General features: G+C 36.0%; 1 protein-coding gene across 2 annotated transcripts; it reads left to right on the top strand.

The window, feature by feature from the left end:
• The first annotated feature begins 1,171 nt into the window (after positions 1 to 1,171).
• Positions 1,172 to 24,072, top strand: LOC122017275 (serine/threonine-protein kinase BSK2-like). Of its 2 annotated transcripts, none has more exons than XM_042574841.1 (10): positions 1,172 to 1,415; positions 1,502 to 1,725; positions 1,820 to 1,955; positions 4,636 to 4,769; positions 5,453 to 5,558; positions 15,472 to 15,557; positions 16,441 to 16,629; positions 16,736 to 16,894; positions 22,783 to 22,896; positions 23,611 to 24,072. In XM_042574841.1, exons 1-10 carry the CDS (start codon positions 1,337 to 1,339, stop codon positions 23,731 to 23,733), a joined length of 1,350 nt encoding a protein of 449 aa, XP_042430775.1. In that variant the 5' UTR covers positions 1,172 to 1,336; the 3' UTR covers positions 23,734 to 24,072. The 2 variants fall into 2 exon arrangements, with proteins under 2 accessions (XP_042430775.1, XP_042430774.1); XM_042574840.1 differs by having other exon boundaries at positions 1,173 to 1,415; positions 23,567 to 24,072.
• Positions 24,073 to 24,294: the final 222 nt, after the last annotated feature.

Raw genomic sequence — 24,294 nt, 5'->3', positions numbered from 1 at the left:
AGCTTTTATCTAGCCTAAACGAGCTTAATAAATATAAATTATAAATTTAAATAGTCATTAAAAATTAAATTATATATTTTTAAAAAATTATAATATTCTTGTTAAAATTTATAATTTTATTCTAATAAATAAATTTAATATATTTGTCTATGTTTTTCATAAGTAGAGTGTAAAATCTATAAATTCAGTATCAAAACAATTATTTTTTTTAAAAAAAATTGATTCATGAGTTTAGCGAACATGTTCACGATCTAACGAGCCGAATATTGTGAAGCTTGAGTTTGGTTTGTTTATCTTAACGAGCCTAATTAAACGAGCTTTTATCGAATCGAGCTTCGAATAGCTCACGAGCGGCTTGACTCATTTACACCCCTATTCGTGATTTACTATCCTTACTTAATATGGGACGAATGGTAAAAACGAACCGAACCAAGCCGAACAGTATATTAGACTCGAGCTCGGCTCGTTTAAGTTATATTCGGGCTCGAGCTCGAATCGAGCTTTTATCACAAGCCTCAAGCTCGGCTCGTTTTAGAATTATCAAGCTCGTGAATAGTTCAAGCTCGGCTCGTTATTAGCTCGATTATCAAAGTTAACGAGCCTAACTCGTTAAGCAAGATCGGGCTCGTTTAGAGCTCGTTTTTGGCTCGTTTTAGAGCTCGTTTTTTGGCTCATTTTAAAGTTCATTTTAAGGCTCGTTTTAGAGCTCGTTTTTTTTGGACTCATTTTAGAGCTCATTTTTTGGTTCGGTTTAAGGCTTGTTTTTTGGCCCGCGAGCCTATAAACGAACATGTTCATCAGCTCATGAGCCAAATATCCTTAAGCTCTAACTCGGCTCGATAAAACTGTCGAGCTCAAAATCGAGCTCGAGCTCGGCTCGATAAAACTATCGAACTCGAACTCGGCCCGATAAAATAAACGAACGAACTCGAACGAATTTTTTATCGAATTGAACTCCGAATAGTCCGTGAATGATTTGATTTATTTACATCTCTACGGTAAGATAGGACTGAGTCTAATTACCTTCTACAATATAATTTTAAAAAATTACTGAAAAAGTAAAATCACGCAGCACTTATTTAAAACTGGGGTATACTTGGAGTTGAGCTATTTTATTAAGTTCCTTTGCATCGTCGCGTATAAATCTGGCAGTGAGCATACTATTTCGAATTTCCCAGCTAATTTCTATGACGCACGAATCAAAACACACAACTACACAACACACCCATCAGCTTCTCCTCTCTCTCTCCGTTCGCTGCTGCAGCTCTCCCTTGTCTCCCGCCTTCGGCGGCTGCCCGAGGCGAATGTGAATCTAGGGTTCCGGCTTTCTGCGGGAATGGGGTGCTTCCAATCCAGAACCTCCAACCTTCACTCCCCTGAGGACGATCCAAATTACGGCGACAAGCCAGATCACGGTGCTGTACTGCATCATCTTCTCCTCTTTCTATTCTATTTCTTCCCCATTCTGTTTATGTTTTTGGCTTTCGTTTTATGGTAATAGAAGCTAATGACGAGGCGGGGGACCAGGATCAGGTGCCGCACTTCAAGGAGTACGGGCTGGCGGAGCTGCGGGCGGCGACGAAGGGCTTTAGTTCGGAGCTGATAGTTTCCGAGAGCGGAGAGAAGGCGCCCAATGTTGTGTACCGGGGGAAGCTCGACGGCGGGCGACTGGTGGCCGTTAAGAGGTTCTCCAAGCAGTCCTGGCCCGACGCTCAGCAGTTTGTGGTCGGATCTCTGTTTTGGTTGTGAGTTACTGGGCAAAGTTACCATTTTTCTTGGCTAAAGGTGTTTTTTTTTTGTTTTCCTACTTTCCTTCCAGACGGAGGCTGCGGGGGTGGGGAAGCTCCGGCACAAGAAGCTGGTAAACCTCATCGGATGCTGTGCGGAGGGTGACGAGAGGCTTCTTGTGGCCGAGTTCATGCCAAATGACACGTTGTCCGGGCACCTTTTCCATTGTACGCTTTCTACATCCAATCTCTTTGCTTTCTTTTGCCCTTTGCGCTTTATGTTTCCAAGTGTTTTTTTTTTTGAGCAAATATCTTTTCCTCTCTTTCTATCTTTGGCAATCTCCAACCTTTTTCACCAATAGCTGTAATATCGCTGTTGGAAAATAAAGGAGGTTACTGCAAACTTTGTTTCTTCTGGGAAATATTGTGGCAATTAATGGACAGACTTAGTGTGAAAAGAGAAGCAACTGTTCGTCTATTTATATGAAAACTGGATAATGCTTTTCCTTCCGCACTTGAGCCTGATTTGCTTCAAGTTGGTTCGGAACAAAACATGTCATGAGTGAGAACATAAAGTAATTAGAGGGGCCTAAAGCAAAACTTAGATTGCATGAGAAACTGTATGGTTAGTTGGTTGCATAACTCACGCAAGTTGGAGGTCTTTCATGGAAGCAACAGGAATTTTGACTTAGAGAGAATAGGACAGAAGAGAAGTGATCTCTCATGTTTGATTGCAGCAAGTAAGCAAAAACTTAAGGGTTAGACAGAATCTGGTAACAAAATTTGTAATGCCCTCTTAACTGTGTAGAAAAATGGAGAGAAAGGGCATCATGGTGATTTACACCACTTTTAGTGTTATGTAATCTGAAAGAAAATTACTATTTAAAATAATTGAAAATAATAGATTCCTTTTGTTGAAGCTTCACCTTTTCTCTTCTATTTTCTTCGTTCTCAAATCAAATAAGAGAGGTAACATTTCTAATTTTTGTCCCTTCATTTATTCAAAGGATAAAAAATTTCCAACAAACTAAACAAAGCCTATTAGACTTTCTTCTCCTTTCTTAACAGTTCTCCAAATTCATTGTCTAAACAGAATCAGTCTTTACATGTTGCCACTTCATCATTAGATCTTCTTTTCCCTTGAACTTAGTTATGGAATATCTACAATATACATAACTATTTGATGGCACAATGACTTGATGCAATTAAGATTTAACAATCTTGTTATTATGATTGTGGTATTTTAAAAAAAAATCTTTTTTCTGTATACAAACTTGAGGGGTACTTCCTTATTTAATTTCTGAATTTTTTAACAAAGAAATTTACTATTTTTTACAGCAAACTTAGAAAATTCTATATCTATATCTTCCAAAAAGGGTCAAAGTCATACAAGGAAAGGACTTGATATATAAATGGAAACATAGTTGAAAAAAGTGCTGGTCGGCACACAAAATGCACACCGTTCCACCTTGTGTATCAGAAAAACCTATCAATGCAGGTGAAACTTACATGTTTTTTCTGTGCTACTGTTGTTGTCCCTATGTATTATCCACAAACTTGGGTGTCATCCTATGAAAAGCAAGGAATATGAAACTTAGTTAAGTCATTTCAACCCAAACTAAACCTAATCTAGATCCAATTCAAAATAATTACTCAATTAACACACAATACAGGTTAATTAAAGCGTAAGGCATGATGATAGCTATGTATGTAACTACATAAACAAGTGTTACATTAAGTAATCAATAAACCCATGAGTGCTCATCTTAAATTCAATGATTGTATTTCATCATATTCACGTCCTTCTCACTATTATGGTTCCAATGCCATATTATGACAAATCAACATATACCTTGGAGATTGACTTGTGTCCAATTCTCTAACTATTCTTGCTCCGACTTCCATTATATTGTTTAACTTCCAATTGTCTACCATCTACCGAGATATATTGATAGACATGTGGATCAATTAATTCAAATGTGCAATTGTCTTGAGACTAGAGTAATATTTAATCAGCGCAATTGGGGTGCTGATCTCGCTCGGGTTGTATAAGGACCAATATCCAATAATTTGCTCCAGTACAAGACACTCATTTTTGTTTAAGTGGAGTTTTTTTGTAATGTCCTAGACACTCTTACAAGTACAGCATGTTGAAGACATGCATGCTTTTTTGTTGTTTCTATGAAATTTTATTCAATCAACTATGAAACCGTTATTTTCTTATTTCTGGAAGTAAACAAATCACATAAGAGACAAACAAAAGCGTGGGACAAATTCAAAATCATGTCCTTGCCCATGTGTTGGTATGGATCAACATTGAGAGATGATACCTGTTCAACTTGATAACTTTAGAAATTAATTATCAGACACACACTTTCTTTAAATAAGTTGGTCTTTTGCTACTTAAAGATGTTTTCCACTATCTTCATCATCACCTTGATTATCAAAAAGTTGTGCTTGGCACAACTATTTGGGGCCAGCTATATTAATCTTATCTATGTATTGAACTCTATATAACACTATATCAATAGTGATCCTTGTGAATCTTAATATGACAGATAAACAAATACAATTGTAATCCTCCATAAAATCTTCTTGAGTCTAGTTTTATCTTCTGCACAATTGCAAAATGATAGATCAATACCTTCCTGTTTAAAATGGCATTGACTGCATCCTAACTACAGGCTATGACCTTTCAATATGATTTTGATCTCCACAAAACTTATTTCTTGAGTTATCAACATCTGATCATCAACCCATGTTAGTTGTGACTATTTTAAGTTTATCTTAATAGATTGACATTATGCAGCATTGCACTACTGCTGGAATCACAACTTGAAAAATTTCATAAATATAGTATATGATTATATTGACATGTTGGTCAACTATGTCTATTTCCCTGTTTTAGGGGATAAACAACCTCTGCCATGGGCAATGCGTGTTAGAGTGGCATTTTACATTGCACAAGCACTTGATCATTGTAACTCTGAGAACCGGAGGATATATCATGATCTGAATTCTTATAGAGTTCTTTTTGATGAGGTATGATAACTCAAATATGAACCTATTCAAGTATTTATGTAGATCATTTATACGATTTTATTGTTGTGTGGTAAAATGATTTTCCAGTTCTCTTGGTAAATTTAAGTCATGGTGCCAATTGACTGTTTATAGTATGATGTTATGTTGTCAACCCATATCTCAATTTTTGTTTTGCAAAATGCTGGTGATCGATTATATCTGCTGGAATATTGAGAATGGGATTGTAGGCTGAATGAATTATTATACTTTTGTTCTTTAATTGTAAGTTTAAATACCCTTCCAATCTGTTCAATGCTCAATTCTTTTTTAGCAAATCTTTCTTATTTGTGGAACTACTTCTTGATAATGTCAGCTATTAATCCTGTAAGATAAGCATGACATAATAATGCTTTTAAGATTGGTAAGTTATGCTTACTTTCGTTTGATATATTTAGATTATCTTGTCTAATAGGATATAGATCTTTCCAAAAGAATTTTACAACATGTCTAGATATATTACCTTTTGGAATTTGTTTATGAGATTCTTTGGAGAGGCATATCATCTAGAAATAAAATATTCTCGTTTGCAATATGTAAAACTTTATACTCAGATTGTAATGTTTTTTAATACAATATTATGTTATTCTTTATGCTGTTCACTTCCATGTATTTTTTATTCTCCATTTTGTCTCTATTTCTTGCAGGATGGAGATCCTCGTTTGTCTAGCTTTGGTCTCATGAAAAATAGTCGAGATGGGAAAAGTTATAGCACTAACCTAGCTTACACTCCCCCTGAATTCTTGCGAACTGGTAATTTTAGTTTCTTTGTGTTAGTTTACTGAAATTCAATTTGATCTTGTAAATATCCATTTTTGTATCTAGACTACCAAAATTAATTTGATATCTTGTGGGATCTGGTTTTGTTGATTCGATAACCTATGAAACCTAAGATAATATTTGTAGCACAATGGCTTGGTACAGATCTTTCCTCATGTTCCGTCAACAAAATATATCTTTTAATGCATAGAATCCAAGATTATATTTGTAGAATACATGGCTGGGTAGAGGTCATTCCTCATAATCAGTCAACAAAAGAAATCTTAACTATAGAGACTCAAATGATATATTATATTGACTTTGCAAAACTACGCTCCTTCATTATGTATTAGCTAAGTTTGTTAACACATCAAATTTGTCTATCCATTATACAGTTTCCAATTAATATTTTTTTACACATATCATCAACGCACATATATGGAAAATGCCATTTAAATAAGGTGCTTTTGACCTTTTTTTCTCTCTAAATCAACAATACGGAAGTGACTTCCCTAAATTGATTTTAAAAGTTACTATTTTCTTAAATTGGCCGGGCTTTCTTGACATATTTTCAATAATTCTTAAGTCAGTTTAATGGGGAAAATAAGTTTGACTATTGATCTCCTACATATATAAATAATAAAGGGTACTAATCAATATAAAATAAGTTTTTAACCACAAAAAAGTGATAATGTATAATTTATAAGTAAATACTAAACAAATAACAATAGCAAAATATTCACATTGCAACAAAATATAAGATTTGTAATCATAAATCCACATTGCAAGGAAACACAACAAATTTATAATTATTATCTTGCAATAATATTGAAATGTCGTTGAGATGACTAATTTCATGCTATAATCAAGTTCATAAGGAATATGAATTAAGTTTAGTCTTCTCTAGAAGGAGAAATACTATAAAAAAATGTTATAATCTGCCTGGGCTAAGTTTTTTTTAACGAAGAACAGCAAAAAAAAAAACCTCTGGTCTGATAGCAAATTTGATTTGGGAATTTAAGGCTGATGTGGTGAATAATTGCATATAAAGAAGAGAATTAAAATGACCTCCGGGTGGGCCCCTGGGCTAAAAGCCCAGGTACGCTTATACATGGCTTTGCCCTTGCTCCTCACTTTCTTCCTGAGAATTAATGTTTTCTTATTAGTGTCTCCACTTGTTTAGGGACCATCTAATATAATCTATCTCGCCTCAGGAGTATAATCTTGACTTTCAAAAAGGTACACTACTCGGTGACAATGTGATAATAAGAAACCAAAAGCTACACAAACGACTACTAACTCTAGATACCCAAGAAGTTCAATAAACTAGGTATATATATTCATCATTCTTTTTATAGAAAATCCAATAGTACCAAAAGACATGAACAAAATAAAATAGTACGTCAAAATAAAACCAAACCTAATGTTGGGAAATTGAGGATCTTTGAGTAACTTTAAGTACTAGTTGAAACAAACTAAAACTTCAAAATGTCACATTTGCTTGCAAAATTGGAAGGTCAAAGAATCATACAACAACTGAACCTTTATCCCACTAAGTGAGGTCAGCTATATGCGAGGGCGGAGGGAAGTATCAAACTACCCCGGTTTTAGCCCTAGGCCCATTTTTTTTTAATAAATATTACCACATTTATTATTATTATTTTGTTACATACCTTGGCTTTTTATTAATTCGAAATCCTTAAATTATCAACTATCAGCTCGGGTACATCACAATGAATAAGTATTAACCCGGATAGATTATAATTTTTGGCTCCGCTACTGGTTATATGAATGGGGCTTAATCCCCCATTATATCTTCATCTATACAACACTAGCAATCAGGCCTTTATTCCACTAACTATATATAAAATAGTATAAATTTACTAAGTGGGTATGTAGGAAAGATGTGTTAATTTAGTCTTAGTATGAGCAACAACATCAAATGAATCACAATTTATATTACAACTTTAAGTTCTTACTAACTTTTTTATTTTTTTATATATATATAATCAACTATTATTTTATTTCTAATTAGTTGCTAATATTTAGATTCACAATTATTATCATTATCTTTTATCACAATTTAAGATAAATTTTAATAATTTTTATTTTTTATATCCGTTAGTAATACTATTCTCCTAATAAAATTATAGCCAATAGTCTACTAAAAAAAGTTAATAATTGGATTTGGAGCCAATATCTTCGAAGTGCAATAATGTCACCTAACGTATGTGGTATACAATAATATAGCACTGTTGCACAAATAAGTATTGATTGCACACATTCCTACCACATCCTCTTATGTGCGTTCAGGAACTATGGCTAAAAGTTTTCACTTTTTAGTATTTTTTTCTCCATTTAAATTTATTATTGTTTAATTTTAAATGTTTACACAACAATTATTCTCTTCTAGATTTGTTTCTTATCAATTAGTTTAAATGATTAACCTAAATAAACTTTTTAATATCATTTATGTTAGTGATCTCTAGGTGTAAGGTACATAACATAAAGATATAGATATTGCTATCCTAGTCCAAAAGTAGCATAAAAGATAAAGCAGATTTAAGAACTGTTGGTGCAATCAACTCCAGGGTTGTGATGTTTGTTTGACAATATGTTTAATGAAGTCTAGTTAGCTCAAGCTTGACTGGATGACTAGCAAGGGTAAGATGAGAAGTCTACCGAGTGACTAGTCCTAACTTCGGTTAGGCAAGGGAAGTCCTAACTACGGTTAGGCAAGAGAAATCTCGGTAGATCGTGAAAACTAGGTAGGAATCGGTAGGTCTAAAGGACCTGATATCGAATCCCTGGCAGGCTGATTCGATGCTGAGTGAGTGAAGCTAGCTAGTGAAAATCCAAAGGGAAGATAACCCTAGGTCCTGGTGAGTGAAGTCAGATGGTGAAAATCCTAAGGGGAGGTAACCTTATTTCCTGGTGAGTGAAGTTAGGTGGTGAAAATCCTAGGGAGAGATAACATTAGGTAATGAGAAGTCTTGGAGGAATGAACTCTAAGCAAGGTTGATTGAAAGGTTTCCGGTTGACCGCGTAGTTGACTGGACCAGTGGATCTTGGTAAACCTAAGTTTAGTTTTACCATAGTATTTTGTATTACTATTATTGCTATTAGCTAATTTAGTATTGCAGGAAAAGTCTTAGTGAATCAGACGATCATACACTGAGCAGACAAAGTTCAAACAGGACTGGAGGACTAAATATTTGGTAGGTATGTTGAGGTAAGCAATTGGAGCAGAGTGATGGGAGGTCGTGTCCTGGGAAGGGATAAACCCTAGGTTGTTGGTCCAACTGTAGAAATGGGGAGGTTTTTAAGTTGAGATCAAGACAGGTCTTACTGTCTTTTCTTATGCAATATTATACTATTGTGTTAACTTTGTGTTGCATGAATATTTTTATATTGTAGAACTAACTCTGTTTTTCAGAATACGAAGGGATCAGTCAACCGAACCTAGTTGATCTGCAGGGTTCAGATTGCACAAGCAGACTTAGAAGTCAGGTGGATTGGTCGACTCAACCTAAGGATCGATCGACCCAACCTAGGGATCGATCAACCGAACCTAATTTGGTAACACACAATGATAGGTTCGATCTCGGCAAAAGTTAGAAATCAGAGGGATCAGTCGACTAAACAATAAATGCAATTAATGAGGCGAAGATCGGATTTCGGCAAAAATCAATCGACCGATAGGAAGATCGGTCGACCGAAAGGATCAGTCGACCGAAGGTTTTTTCGGTCGACTGAACGCAACTTATAAAAAGACCTCAAGATCCTAGCCGACGAAAAAGAACTTCTGTGCAACCTTCTGATCTTCAATTCTTCTGTTCGTGCTATTACTCTACGCTTCAACTTTGTGTGCAAGCTATGACGTCGAAGAGCTCCGACGAATCTTCATCTATATCTTCATTGTTGGTATATATCTTTGTACGAATTACCACTTTTCTAAAAGTTTTAGAAAGAGGAATTTTAGTGGATTACCCAACGGTGCGATCAAGGATCGCAGGTGTTGGAGTAGGAGTTGACGTAGGCTTCAAACCAACTAATAGACTTGCTTTTGCTATTTTATTCCCGTTGCTTACTAGAGCTGTAAATGAACCAAGCGTTCGTGAACAAACTTGGTGTTCGGCTTGGTAAGAGCTTGTTTATGTTCGTTCAATATATATAAGATTAATTAAACAAACAAGATTGAACAGCTCGTTAAGCTAATTAAACAAACTTGAACACATATGTGTTTAGCTCGTTAACGTTCGTGAACAACGTTCGTGAACAATGTTCGTGAACAACGTTCGTGAACAATGTTCGTGAACAACGTTCGTGAACAATGTTCGTGAAGTGGGCATTCGAAACAAAATTTGAAGGGCTACAAATGGAAGCGGAGAGGCGAGCTTGTTGATGGGTGAGTGGTTTGCGGGAAGAAACAGTGGGACTGCAAATGCATATGGTTTCTTCATGCCGAGAGGTCCTGAGGTGTCGTGGGCATCATTAGTTTGGAGGCCAGAAATTATGTCCAAGCATCGATTCATTCTATGGTTACTTGCTCGGAAGCTACAAACAACAGATAGAATGTCATATGTGGAGAACAAGACTTGTATGCTTTGCCAATGTCAAGATGAGTCGAATGGTCACTTGTTCTTTGCGTGCTCTATCACATGTACTCTTTGGAACAAGGTGCGGAGATGGTTAGAGATAAATCATGAAGTTAACTCAATAGATGAATTATTTCATATCCTTGACCAATACTACAAAGATGCGAGCCGGAGAATGAAGGCGAGGTATCTTGGAGTTTCTAGTATGATATATGTTCTGTGGGAAGCTCGCAACAGGTGTCGCTATGAGAGGATAGTTTATGATGTTGACAGAATGTTGCGCAAGGCCCAAATTCATGTTTATCGTTTTGTGGACTTATGTAGAAATTGAAGTGATTCACTTTGCAAAAGCATGGATGGAACAAATTATAAGAATGATGTAAATAGTGTTGATGTTGATTTCATTGGTGAATGAATTTCATCGGCGAATCAATTTCATCAACAGGAGAAGGCTGTACAATTTAATGTTTGATTTCATCGGCGGTTGGATTTCATTGGTGAATGGAGCAAATATTAATTCGGTGGCACAAGGGAGGCTTGAGCAGATTTTACAGCAGTGGCGTTGGGGGCACATGCATGCTTGGATAATTTTTAACGTTGGTGGCACATGATGATTGGTTTGATAGATTTTTGTTGCAGGTCTTTGTATTTGTCTTTTGATTTTGTATGTGAGGCATGGGAGAGGATGGTGAATAGATCTATTATAATTGATCTATCTAGTCCGCAACAAACAGTTCGTGGTAAAGACAGTGTCAAATTTGTTGATGGCTGGGGTTTTGCCAAAAGCTCAAGAGGGTGAATAGATCCACTATAATGATCTATCTAGTCCGCATTAAACGACTCGCGGTAAGGACAACGCCAAATCCGTTGATGACTGGGGCTTTGCCAAAAAGCCTAAGAGGGTTCATAGATCTACCATAAGGATCTATCTAGTTCGCAGCAAACGGCTCGCGGTAAAGACATGATAAATCCGTTGATAGCTGACCACTTGCTAAAAATGGGACGACGATTTATGGTGGGATGCTTTGAAGTGGCATTTTATGCTGCTGACCGTGGGGTGTTTGCTGTCCGTGGTTTTGATACTCCACCTGCTGTTCGTGATTTTGTTGCTCCATTTGCAGTCCATGCTTTTCATGACTTGCTCTCCATGTTTGATTGCCACACCCGCTGTTCATCATTTATAATGCATGTAATGGTGTTTGTGTGATGTTATATGTGTGTGTGTGATTGGTGAGTGGTTTGACTTTGTTTTTTATTGTAATATGATATATCAGTGGATTGTGCCACATGATGCATCATGGTGAGAGGGAAGTTGAGTGCATGATGATTTAAGTAAATTGAGTGATGATAAAGGAGTTAATCTCAATTATAGAGGATAAACTCCTAACTATCATGTATGATTTGACATTCGATTTGAGAGTCTTTACCTCTCAAATCAGTTTTATATAAATATACCTATTTATGTGAACAATGTTTGTGAACAACGTTTATGAACAATGTTCATGAACCATATTCATTAATAAAATTCTTTTCAATATGCTAAATAAACAATAAAATAAATAAATAAATAAATAAATTTAAATTATCAAACTCAATAACCAATCAAACAACTAAAAGTTTCAAACAATCAAACAAGGTTGAATTGAGAGCTTGATAACATCTGAATGAATCAAGCTCGAACCAAGCTCAAACCAAACTTGAATTGAGAGTTTGATAACATTTAAATGAACGAAGCTCAAGTCAAGCTTCAAACAAGCTCAAGCTCATAAAAAATAAGCCAAGCCAGGCCAAGCTTGAACACTCATTTCAAAAGCTTGATTCATTTTAAGCTCGGCTCGGCTCAGTTTGGTTACCTTATCAAACAAGCTTGAACACCCCAAAGTTCGGCTCGGCTTGGCTTGTTTATAGCCCTATTGCTTACTTTGATTAATTTTACAATAAAAGAAAATATTTTTAATGGACGATATTCACCTCCCTTATCGGCTTTCATGATCCTTCAATCACAAGTACCAACAAAAGAGAAAATTATAACATCCATTTTATTTTATTTTAAGACAACCCTTTCCATGTTAATCTCTATATGAAACTCATATAATCCCTTTTATTCATACACAAGGAAATGTATAAAAAAAGTAAGGATATATTTTCCCATTTCTATGTATAGCCAAAAGGTTTGAGTGTCAGCAAATCAACCTGCTCCGCCTGATCTTGTATCTACAAATACAATATGAAAATAATTTAGAAAACTTGAGATAAATATTTAATAACGATAATAACACAAAAATCTACAAATTAATGAAATTCAAAGTCAATATATCAAATTTTGATCCTGCTATCTTGACAAAATCCTCATTCCTACTTGAGACCTCTACTATTATTGAAATAATTAATTTATTTTACCATTCTACATCAGATACAACAATCTAAAATAAAAACCTACTGAAATAAAATAAAATGTTTACCCTTTTCCCTTAATCGACAAAACAATATAGATATTTCGTCTATGTAGATCGCTTGGGCCAATTGAACCTATACCACGAATTGTAATTAGTCCAAAACAATCACTTATTTCTCCCATACCAATCATACTAGCAACCCTAATTCCACTTCTAATAACTAATTACATAACTAAACACAACTTAGCACAATAGTTTACACAAAAATATCATAAACAGACCTATAAACGCAATATGAATAGCATTAACATAAGCCATTTAGGATTCAAAAGGATCCACATACGTTTTAAGGTCACTAGAGCAAATTCTGATCTATCTCCCCTAAAATAAAATCAATCCAGCAACATTCCCATTACTCTACAATAGAATTTGTGAGGGCAGGAACACTCACCTAAAGATTTCTTAAATGATCAAGTTCAATGAAAATTTCCAGCCTTCCATCCAAGAATAGACCTAAATCCACCATTTCCTCCAAATAAGTCAAAAGGAGGTTTATAACATGAGGAAATCTAACACAACCTTGATCATGGGATGCTCAGGAGAGGGAGGGTGTCACTGGTGGCGCATAGAGGGGAGGAGAGGCTCTGTTGCTGGCTGGAAGGAGAGGGAGAGGAAGATAGATATTATGATTTTTGAATTGATAATCTTGATAGTGATCTGGATTGAAGGAACTATGATGTAGAGAAACCTAGATAAACTATTAGTAAGCTTTTTTCATATTAAAGTTACAATGTAGAAGTCTTTTCATCACGTAGGGTCCATTTCCATTTAAGTGAAAAGTGAGTAGATGACAAAGTAAAAAAAAAAAAGCGAATATAAATAAAAAAACTAATTTACTTATTAGATGGGATTTAAGTATCGTGTTGTGTCGGTCGACGTAAGTGGAATTTATGGGGTTTTTATACGGGGAGCTTCTTCAAGTTAAAGAAGATATCAAGGTGGCCATGAATAACGTGGAATCAAATTATCAGCTTATCATAGTGATTATTGAGTCAAAAATGAAGGATAGACTTAATATATCATTGCATACTACTATATTTTTTTGTTGAATCCCTATTTTTACTATAAAGATTGTTCAATTGCTCTCTATGAGGAGGTCACGATTGAGATTTTTGAATGCATGAAAATTTTGCATGCTAATGAATTAGATCTACAAGATATAATTATTAACAAGGAATTTGTAAAATACAGAGACAAGACTTGGTTATTTGGAAAAATAGTGGTAGCAAAAGCATGTGAAAGAAATGATGATACATTTGATCCATGTGCATGGTGGAGTACATACGGTGCTCACACACTCAACTTGTTAAGAGTGACATTGAGGACGCTTTCATTAACTATAAGTTTATCTGGGTGTGAAAGAAATTGGAGAGCATTCGAAAGAGTAAGCTTTAAACTCTATCTCTAAGTCTTAAATTAAAGTATTATTTTTTAAAATTTATATTCATGTTACTAACTATAATATTTATTTTCTCTCTCATTTTTTTTTAAGATTCATATAAAGAAAAGAAATAGGTTGGATGTCAACTGGTTGAACAATATAATATTTATCAAATTTAATACTAGATTGTTGAACAAACAAAAAAGAGAAAAAGAAATGAATGTCGATCCTTCTTGCAAAAGATGCTTTAAATGCACAAGGTTGGATTGTGGATGGTGGGGAAGATGATAAAGTTGAACTAGGTTTCGGGCTCATTTGACAAATAGTTGTTGAAACAAGTGGAGTAGATGAAAATCTACAACCCGAAGAAATTCTAGAGTGAGAGAACTTCACAAGTATGATTTTGCATCTGAAGAAGAAGAGGAGGATCACAATGATGATATTGAGTTTGCGATCGATAAAAAACAAGTTGTTGAAAATTATGGAGAAGAAGTAGAATAAATATGTGATATTTTATTGCTTATGTAATTTTGAACTCATTTTAAATTTGATGTTATTGTGTTGGAGTTATATTATGTGATTTATTATGTAATTTATGTTAATACCGTGGAATACCCCTAGCGGTGCCTGGTCCTTGCCTAGGCAGCCTAGGCGTTGGGTGCCCGATTAGGCCTGATTAGCGTCTGGTGAATTTTAGGACTTTGATTGGATGAAACCCCTTAGTGTCCAATAAAACATTTTAGGGGGCTAATCGCATTTGATTTGTCACTATTCTATCATTCTTGTGCTACAATTGATTTGTTAGACCAATTTGGAAAATTCCTTTTCCTTTTACCCTAGTTAAGGATTACCTTAGTTGTTAACAGGCAAGAATACACGATATTTTCTTCACCTGTCAAGAATGATGAATCCCTCGATTGGCACTCAACCTACACACACACCATTGACACTAGAGGCACATCTCGTTTAGACTAGACACCAAACTTCAGCATGAAATGAGACTTTGAACCTTGATTGAAGGTGCTAGACATTAAATAACATATGAAAAATGTGGATCTTTATATTGTCAAATTGAATAACTTCATCAGATTACTAGTGACAGACTAAACAAGCAAGGTTTTTATCCAATATTTCTAAGGCACACTGATATTGGCTTTGGATGTGACTAATTTCATAGGGGAACCTATAAATCACCAACTATTATTAATTTTATGTTTTGCACTTATAGTTTACCCCACCTGGTGGGATAAAACTTGGTTGTTATTGTTGTTGCTGCATTTAAAGTTAATTTTTCTTATTTACTTTGTCACTTTCTATCGGAAACAACCTCTAGGTTGCATACAATAAACCCTTTTCCGAGATCTCACATTGGCAGGAGCTTCGTACACCGGGCCACTCTTTATTTTATTTACTTTGTTACTTTCTATTTAGTTTGTTACAGTTGAAAATGAACTTGTTATTTTACTTTGCAGGAAGAGTAATCCCAGAGAGTGTAATATATAGCTATGGCACTGTGCTTTTGGATCTTTTGAGTGGGAAGCATATCCCCCCAAGTCATGTATGTTCAGGTTATCAGAGTAGGCAATTCTCATGCTGTCAGTCAATCTCAAGTTATTGAAGTTCATAATCTCATCTCTCGTTTGGTCACTAAGTGACAAGTTCAAGGAAAAGCTTAAGCACTAATTTTCCTAGCAGGAGAATGATTATGCTAATTCGAAAACCTTTTATGTTTTCATTGAACTCGTAATTCTTTCTTTGGATTACTCTAATATATTAGATAAGGTTTGCACCATGTTGCTATGTTGAAAATATCTTGTATCCTATGACATCATGGAGATTCAAAATGGTTCTCCATGTGAGTGATTAGTTGTCAACTTAAGTATCTATCTGTTTTTTGTTCCACATATGTATTCAGTGGGAGTATTTTTTGGCAAGTGGTTTAGAAGTTAATATGATTTTAATGTATTTGGTTAGTTTTTATGTTTGGCAAGTGTCTTTCTTGTCATGTTGCAAATTGAAGTAATTGAATTGACAGCAAACAGAAACCATTTTTTTTATGTCGTGCAGAATATAATTCGTGTATGGCTCCTGATTGCTTTAGCTGATGACTTTATCATTGTAAATACCATTTTGCACTATTCTTTTAGGCTTATATCTATCTTACCATTGAATTTTCATTGGTGCATTTCATTTTACATTCTGATATTTATATGTTTACTGATGTCTTACCTAATTTTTCTCAATGACAATGGTCTATTTTATCTTTGTAGCTCTTTGCGCACGTTGCAATTAGTTCAATTTTGTTTATATTTCTTAATGCTTCTGTTTATAAAAAAGTCTCAAGTTGTTTTCCTTATATATTTGATTGCCTAAAAATTACTGTTTACTGGTCTAACACTATTTAATTATGACCAAACTGAATTTTTGTTGGCTCTTGTCAGGCACTAGATTTGATAAGAGGAAAGAGCATGTTGATGATAATGGATTCATCCTTGGATGGACAATATGCTAATGAGGATGCTACAAAGCTAGTGGAACTTGCTTCGAAATGTCTACAATTTGAGGCTAGAGATCGACCTAATTCTAAGTTTCTTCTTTCTTCTGTAGCACCACTTCAAACTCAGAAAGAGGTAGAGTTTTTGCAAGCAAACTGTTATTTATTAAAGATCAGTATTTTCATCTGTTTATAATTTTTCAAATTTTTGGGGAGATCCCTCCAAATCATTGTTAATGCAGATTCCATCACATACTTTAATGGGCATAACCAAGACAGAACAGGTGCTGCCAACAATGCTATCACCACTTGGAAAGGCTTGTGCAAAGATGGATCTAACTGCTGTGCATGATATATTGCTCAAGATAGGTTACAAAGACGAAGAAGGGGCAGAAAATGAGGTGAGTTTCATGAAAATTATAATGATGCTACTTTTTTTTTTGACAATCTATAGTTGGGGTTTAGATTATGGTGAATTTGGTGATAACACCGATACCGCACCAATCGCTAATGTGGCAGCTGTCACTGATGTGGCACTGAAGGTTTACAATTGGACACGTGGTAAGTGGCCTGGCTGAAGCATAAGACAAAGTAGAAGGGAGGAGATATTGCCAAACATGACAGGGCAGGATAACTATCAATTATTAGCAACTCTTAGGCTATGATTATTTGGAAGGAGGGATTTGATTCCATGGAGAGGGAGGGAATCAGGTTTCCTGTCTGTCATATATTCTGATGGGTTGTTGATGGAAGAGAGTCCACACTTGATTGTGCGGAAAGAATTTGGGTCAACTTTACTTTTTCCCAAATATGGGTGGGAGCGAAGGAAAAAACTACCCATGGTCAAAAAGACCATGATGTCCTTTGCCTTCATGATCCAATATGGTGTTTGTTGCTGATTACATCAAATGTGGACCTTTTGGCCTGTAAGGTGATAAGCATTCCTGCTGCAATTGATCCAGGAAGATGCGTTTGGCAAAGAAGGTGATGGATTGGTACTTTCATGCCTTATCATCTCTTTTCCTCTCATCACTAAGAAATCTTATGGCTTCCTCCCTTCATCCTTCCTCTCCTTTTCTTCACTTCTCTCCTTCCCTTCTTGTGTGTCGAAAAGGAATTTATGAATCTCCACAATGCCATGATATTGTCCAATTTGAGCTTAAGCTTTCATGATTTTATTTTTGGGCTCTATTCAAAATGCTTCATGCCAATGGAAACCCATGATCTTTTTCTTATCTTTCTAACATGGGACTTGATTGTATTCCCAATAATCCTCCCCTCAAACGAAGGATCACCATTACTTTCATGGTTTGGGCCTCCCCACGAGTATCCAGTCACTCTTGACCTGCTTCGGGCCTCTTGCCAACATCCGTATCCGGTCATTCTTGACCTGCTTCGGGCCTCTCTGTGAGCATCCTGACTTGTTTCGGGCCTCCCCCCAAGTATCCGGTCATCCTAAATGTTCCGGGCCTCCCCGCGAGCGTTCAGTCAACTTGACTTGCTCCGGACCTTCCCGCGAGCATTCGGTCATCCTGATTTATTCCGGGTCTCCTCGCGACTTCATTTAAGGCCATCCACATGACATCTGGTCTGGACCATGACTCTAATATCATTTATTGCGTCCAAAAGGAATTCACATTTCTCCACAATGACATGATATTTTCTACTTTGGGTCTAAACTCTTATAACTTTGTTTTTGGGTTCTACCTAAAATGCTTCATCCTAATGGAGATATCTTACATTCTTTTAAACTCATGATATTTTTCATATCTTTCCCATGCGGGACTTTGATTGTATTCCCAATACTTTTGTCTTGTGAAATAATCAGTTATAAGAAAGTTTCCAATTATCTTTAACTGCATATTTAGATTTGCTTTTCTTTACAAGCAAAGTAGTGGATTTTTTTAGATTAGTTTTGTAGATCTAGGTAGGCCGGTTAGAGGGGGGTGAATAGCCTGAAAAGAAAGTTAGAAATTTCTCTTGCTTTTTGAACAGAGCAAGACACAATATTAATTAAAATAAGCAATTAGCATAAAAGCAATAACTTAAAAAGTAAGAAGGCTCAGAAATTTATTTGATTATAACCTAGGTGATTGTTAATCCAAGACAATTGAAAAACTCCACTAAAAGACTCCTTTGTAAAGGCAGAGTAGTTGCTTACAAACTTTGAATGCTCAAGAATTGTTTAAGAAATGAGTACAAGAGTTGTATTTCAATTCCTAACTCCAAGGGACTTTTTATAGCCTCCTGGGATAAAGTTACCGTTGATTCATGTCGGTTGGAGGCGCCTCCAAAGGGATTCTTGGCGCCTCCTAAGAGGATAAAGTTTATTCTCTTCTCAACGGTAGCCTAACGACTAATGTTCATTGGAGGCGCCTTTTGGAAGCTTTAAGGCGCCTCCAAGGGAGACTCGAGGGCGTCTCCAAGCTCCACGAGGAAGCCTCCAAGGGAGGCGCGAAGGCGCCTCCAAGTTCCATGAGGGCACCTCCATCAAGAGGTACGAGGGCGCCTCCAAGCTCCTTTAGGTTGTCCAGTTAACCTCCAATTGGTCACTCTTCCATGCGCTTCTTTGGGTGATGCTATTGCTCCGGTTGTCCGAAATTTAGCTCACCCGAACTTAACTCTGATTTTCTCCATGAGCAGGCTTCCTCCCGTCTTCTTATCCCTCGAACGCTCTACTCGCTTCCTTCTCGTCCTTTAGTGTACTCTTCCGTAGTTTTTCGTCCCTCGGATGCACCGAGTCTGTCGACGCGTTTCCCGTGTCATCCTTCTCGTTCACCGTGTCTTCCGCTCAACTTCCTGTATTCTTAAGTTCCTTCATACTTAGACACAAGGTATCAAAAGGCACAGAACTAAGTAGTTAGATCACATCAAAATCAATCTAGGGTACTTACCGTGTTAACTCAATAACTTCTAGAAAGATACAAATATGAACCATGCTGTCACAAAAGATGAAATCAATCACCTACTTGCGGAAAGGCATCAATAAGTTTAATATGATCCAACAACTCAACATTTGATCCTCTATATTATTGGTGCAAAAACAAGATGGGACATGGAGGTTCTACGTTGATAAATGAGCCATCAAAGATAAATTTTCCCATCCCAATGATTGGTGAGTTAATGAATGAATTGTATGGCATGTGATGCTTCATTGGACTAGACCTCTACTCATAAACAAGACATTTAGAAGATGCCTTTCCAAACTTGTCATCGGCATTTTAAGTTCCTAGTGATACTAGTAGGGCTTACAATGTGTTATTCTTCATGGAAGATTTCATGAAACACTTATTTGCATCTCCATGAAGTCTTCAACATCTTACAACACAAATTACTCCTCAAACAAAGTAAGCGCATCTCTACCCGATTAGAAATTGCTTGTCTAGAGCATACCATGTTGGTTACTGTTATTTGAGCATTCAAGAGGAAAATCAACACTATTTTTGAGTGTCTGATACATTGGATTTATTAGGTACCCCTAGTACTAGTGTCAGCGTGACACAAATGTGGGTATATGGATATGAAAACTGAGTACGAGTAGCTAGACTCTTCTTCTATGAGACTGAGAAGAAGACTGAGGAGCCGAATCAATTATGCAACAACAAGAGGAAGAAGAGAGAGTTTACCACTGCTGGCTTCGGTGATGATGAGAGCACATGACCTTGCGTTAGGAGGATTGAACTGCTTGGCTCTATGGAAAGGAAACAAAGGCTTCGCATCGCATGGAGCTGGCAAATATCTCTTTGTTCGGGTTGAACAAACTTCAAAATTAGGGTTAGATTAGATTATATAGGTTTATAAACTATTTGAAGTTATATAATTTATATAGCTGTCTGTACAGTCAATTTAGGTCTTATTTAATGAGTTCCTATGTCTTCATTTTTTTAAAATCATGTGTTTGAGATTGTATCCTACATGGGTATGAATACTCTTTAAGGAGTCCCAGTGACAACCATCTAATCCTACAGGGTTATGTGGAGTCTTGAGCCTTGTAGGTTACTGCTGCAAATGCATACAGAATTGCAGGATAATTGCAACATTGTTGACTACCATGCCGTTGAACAATTCCTTGAGGACACCAGAAGCTAGGGAGGCGTTGCTATCCATAGAGCAAGCCTTATTGCAAGCGCGGATTCTTGCATTGTTGGATTTTTCACAACCATTCATCATTGGATGCTATGCTATAGATTCAGGAGTAGGAACACTTGTATAAACGAGGACAACTAATTTCTTGCTTTAATCAAGTGCTGGCCATTCAACACTTGTGTTGCTATGTATGAGAAGGAATGCACTGGGCTAGTTAAGGCCACCAAACAATGGATGCTGCTTCTTTGTGGACAAGCAAGCCTTTGTGATTCACACTGCCACCTCATCCTTAAATACTTCCTATAACAAAGTGTCGTTAACATTAAATAACAAAAATGGGTAAGTAAACTAATGAGTTTTGAGTTCAATATTGAGTATAGGGTTGGGAAACACAGCGTGGTGGTCACAGCTTTGTCACGAGGATTCCACAAACATCACACTAGCTGTGATTTCTTAGCAAATTGTGGATATATTCGAAACAATTCATCATGAGGTGGAAAGAAACCCACATATACATCATATGGTATCTTGCATCAGTTTAGGCTTTAGGGATCGTGGAGCTTCAAGAGCTGACTTTTATCTTCCACCCTATGGTCTACTTATGCCTATCTTCACTCATTGCCAAATACTTCATCCAAACTGTTCATATAAGATAAAAGAGGTGACTAGTCCGGCTCCACGGAAATTTCTCATTGGCCACCAAGGTAAATTCAGGAACCGCAGACGGATCTTGGCTAACGGCCTAGCATCGTGAGTGGTTCATGAACGAAGCCATGAAGGATACTAGAAGATTATATCATGTTCACAGTGATATCTATTGGCTGGGCATATGGAGAGATGTTGAAGAATTCATGCAACATTGCTACACGTCTGCAGCAGAAGGAGTTCCACTTGAGTCGGACTGGTCAATCACTTCTTGTTCTAGTCCAAATCCGGGGAGATATCTCCTTGGTTTTCATTGAGGGCTTTCTGAAATCTCAGGACGAGTTGGTAATTTTGGCTGTTGTTCAGTTCTGTTAAGATGCTTATTATTTTGTCCTTTTCGCACCCATTAACTGCAGTTTGGATGGCTGGTACATCCTTTGACAGCATCATTAAGCTTCATGGTTTTCTTGAATATATAGCATACGAATATGACCCATTTACCAGCTATTTTTATATCGAACCTTTTTAATTGTGGTACTCTTGGTCAAATTGAAGTGGTAAATCATTGCATCAATATGTACCTTGACTGCTTTATCGATGACGAACCAACAACTTGGAGTAAATGGCTTCTTTAGATCAAGTTCTGCTCTAATACAGGATATGACACTAGCCTGCAACTCACTCCTTTCAAGGTGGTCTACGGTCATGAAAGCTCTGCGACTATTGGCCCTAGTGGGCACCAATGTTATCAAACTCGCCTTTTGACTTGTAAACTCATACAAAATCACGAGTTTACCTATGAAAATCAAGTGAAATCATGACAAAATCATGTATTAAAGTAAAATCAGATCAAAATTGTAAAATCACATTTAAGCTCGTAAAAACGTGATTTTGGGATGATTTTATCGATTTTGTGTCGTCAATAAAATGGGGTCATTTTGGATAAAACAATGTCGTTTTGGGATGATTTTAGATTTGCATTTGTCTATGGATGATTTATATTAATTAGTTATCTTGTGTTTTATTTATCTTTGGATTAATTTATGTTTATGTTGTCTTTTCATGGCAAGTATTTGGTTGTTTTAAAGTTTAAAACTATGAGTAATTTATGATTATATGAATTAAAATATTCTATATGTAGATTTATGTTATAATTTGGATTGAAATATTAAATGATCAATTAAGAAGAATATATCAAGTTTCTTTTAAAACTGATTTAAAATATGATGTAAATCTTACAATTTGCTGATCCGATTTTATGACTGCTCCAACGATTTTACTTAAACTCTTGATTTTGACAACCTTGGTGGGCACCGAATGGACAAGAATTGCTATACAGGACAATGAACATTATTATTATGAAAGTGATTTTTAATTGAAATAGTGCTAGCAAAATTTTTGAACCTTCTGTAGACAGGATAATAATTTTCAATGAACATTTCAGTATGGAAGTACTTTTTAATTGAACTAGTGCTAATAGATTGCAGAATTATTTTTCCTGCCTTTAGTTTTTAGCAATGGAGCCTTGAAAAATCTTACATTATATATGTTTGTGCAGCTTTCCTTTCAAGAATGGACACAACAAGTGCAAGAGATGCTGAACACGAAGAAATTTGGTGACATTGCATTCAGAGATAAGGATTTCAAGAATGCTATCGAATACTATTCCAAGGTCTGTTTCAATATCAACTTGCATATATTTGTTTCCTCAAGCTTCATCTTTACTCAATTTCTTCTCCTTTCTGTTAAAAGACGCCCTTCAATATTGTGCTATGATTGTAAATGGTTCTTATAACCCTTCGACTAACCTTTTTGTCATATCAAGTGTAAAATATTGTTATCTTAATGATTTCTTAGTTTTTGGTTGTTGAATGAAAGAGTAGACGTTGTGAAGGCCTAATTAGATCATCTTATTTACAAATCTATTTGCTTCCTCACAAGTCACAACCTTGAATAGTTGGAGGTTTTGGTTGGTTCACAAATCTATTAGCACTTCTAAGTCTTTGACATTCCAAGGATAAAAGAAAAACAATAAGCCTTACATGACAATCACCAATGTACTGCTAAAAGAAGCCTTGAAAAAACCATTGGTAGATAAAAGAAGAATCCATACTGTATTCTTAGCTCCATTAGCATTGCCATTTTTCATGTGGAAACTAGCCCTATTCCTTAAGTGAATTCAATTTCCTCGTGCACACAAATGGCTTTTACCAATTACATGGTAGTCGATTTTGTTCATGGTCTCTATCTAACCAATAGTCACTTTGCGACTTCTCTATCCATGTGATGTGTTGCTTTTCAGCAAAAATGATGTCAGTTCCTTCTTTTTCCTTGTAATCCAGCTTGTGGCAATGATGTCTGTTCCTTCTGCAACTGTCTTTGCAAGGCGGAGCTTGTCATACTTGATGAACGAGCAGCCAGAGCTGGCCCTACGCGATGCTATGCAAGCTCAGGCATGCATGACCGAGTGGCCGACAGCCTTCTACTTGCAAGCGCTTGCCCTCTCTAAGCTTGGAATGGAAACTGATGCACAGGATATGCTCAATGATGGAGCTACCTTTGAAATGAAGAAGCAGAACAACTGGCGTGGCTAGAAAGGTTCGGTGTGGCCAATCAACTGTATGTTTCTTCTACCTGTGTCAAGCATTCTCTTGGGTGCCAATATGGAAGCGAAAGCCAGCTACTGTGGTACATACAAAATCATCATGAGAACTATTCGGTGTTTGCAATTGTTCGAGTATGAATTTAGTTGTCTTTGGGTCGTTAATTATTGGCTCTGTAAAAGAATGTGCAACGATGCTGCTAGATTACAAAAATGTGAACTTGTATCACAATGTGTACTAGAATTCAATAAAGATGTAATATGACTTTTGCTGCTGTTGGTTCGAAAGTGGAATGAACTATCAGGAAAATTCAGACAAATTCAGAGCCAAGGACGTGAATCTATTAAAGAGTCTTTCAAGAGTATAATGATTTGATTTAAAGTGATTTAGAATTTTTTAAATTATTTTATATGGTTAATACTGAAAGTAAAGAATCTTCTTCTTAATTTATCTATCGGATAAATTTA

The sequence above is a fragment of the Zingiber officinale genome, chromosome 8B, assembly GCF_018446385.1.
Source record: "Zingiber officinale cultivar Zhangliang chromosome 8B, Zo_v1.1, whole genome shotgun sequence".
NCBI lineage: Eukaryota > Viridiplantae > Streptophyta > Magnoliopsida > Zingiberales > Zingiberaceae > Zingiber > Zingiber officinale.
The sequence above is the reverse complement of the archived record's forward strand: the minus strand, read 5'-3'. Positions and strand labels throughout refer to the sequence as shown.

Excerpts from the sequence above, each read along its gene's own strand:
- LOC122017275 (XM_042574840.1), top strand. The coding sequence starts at position 1,337 with ATGGGGTGCTTCCAATCCAGAACCTCCAACCTTCACTCCCCTGAGGAC. Across the intron at positions 1,416-1,501 it reads CGGCGACAAGCCAGATCACG|AAGCTAATGACGAGGCGGGG; the intron begins GTGCTGTACTGC and ends TTATGGTAATAG. Across the intron at positions 1,726-1,819 it reads CCGACGCTCAGCAGTTTGTG|ACGGAGGCTGCGGGGGTGGG; the intron begins GTCGGATCTCTG and ends CTTTCCTTCCAG.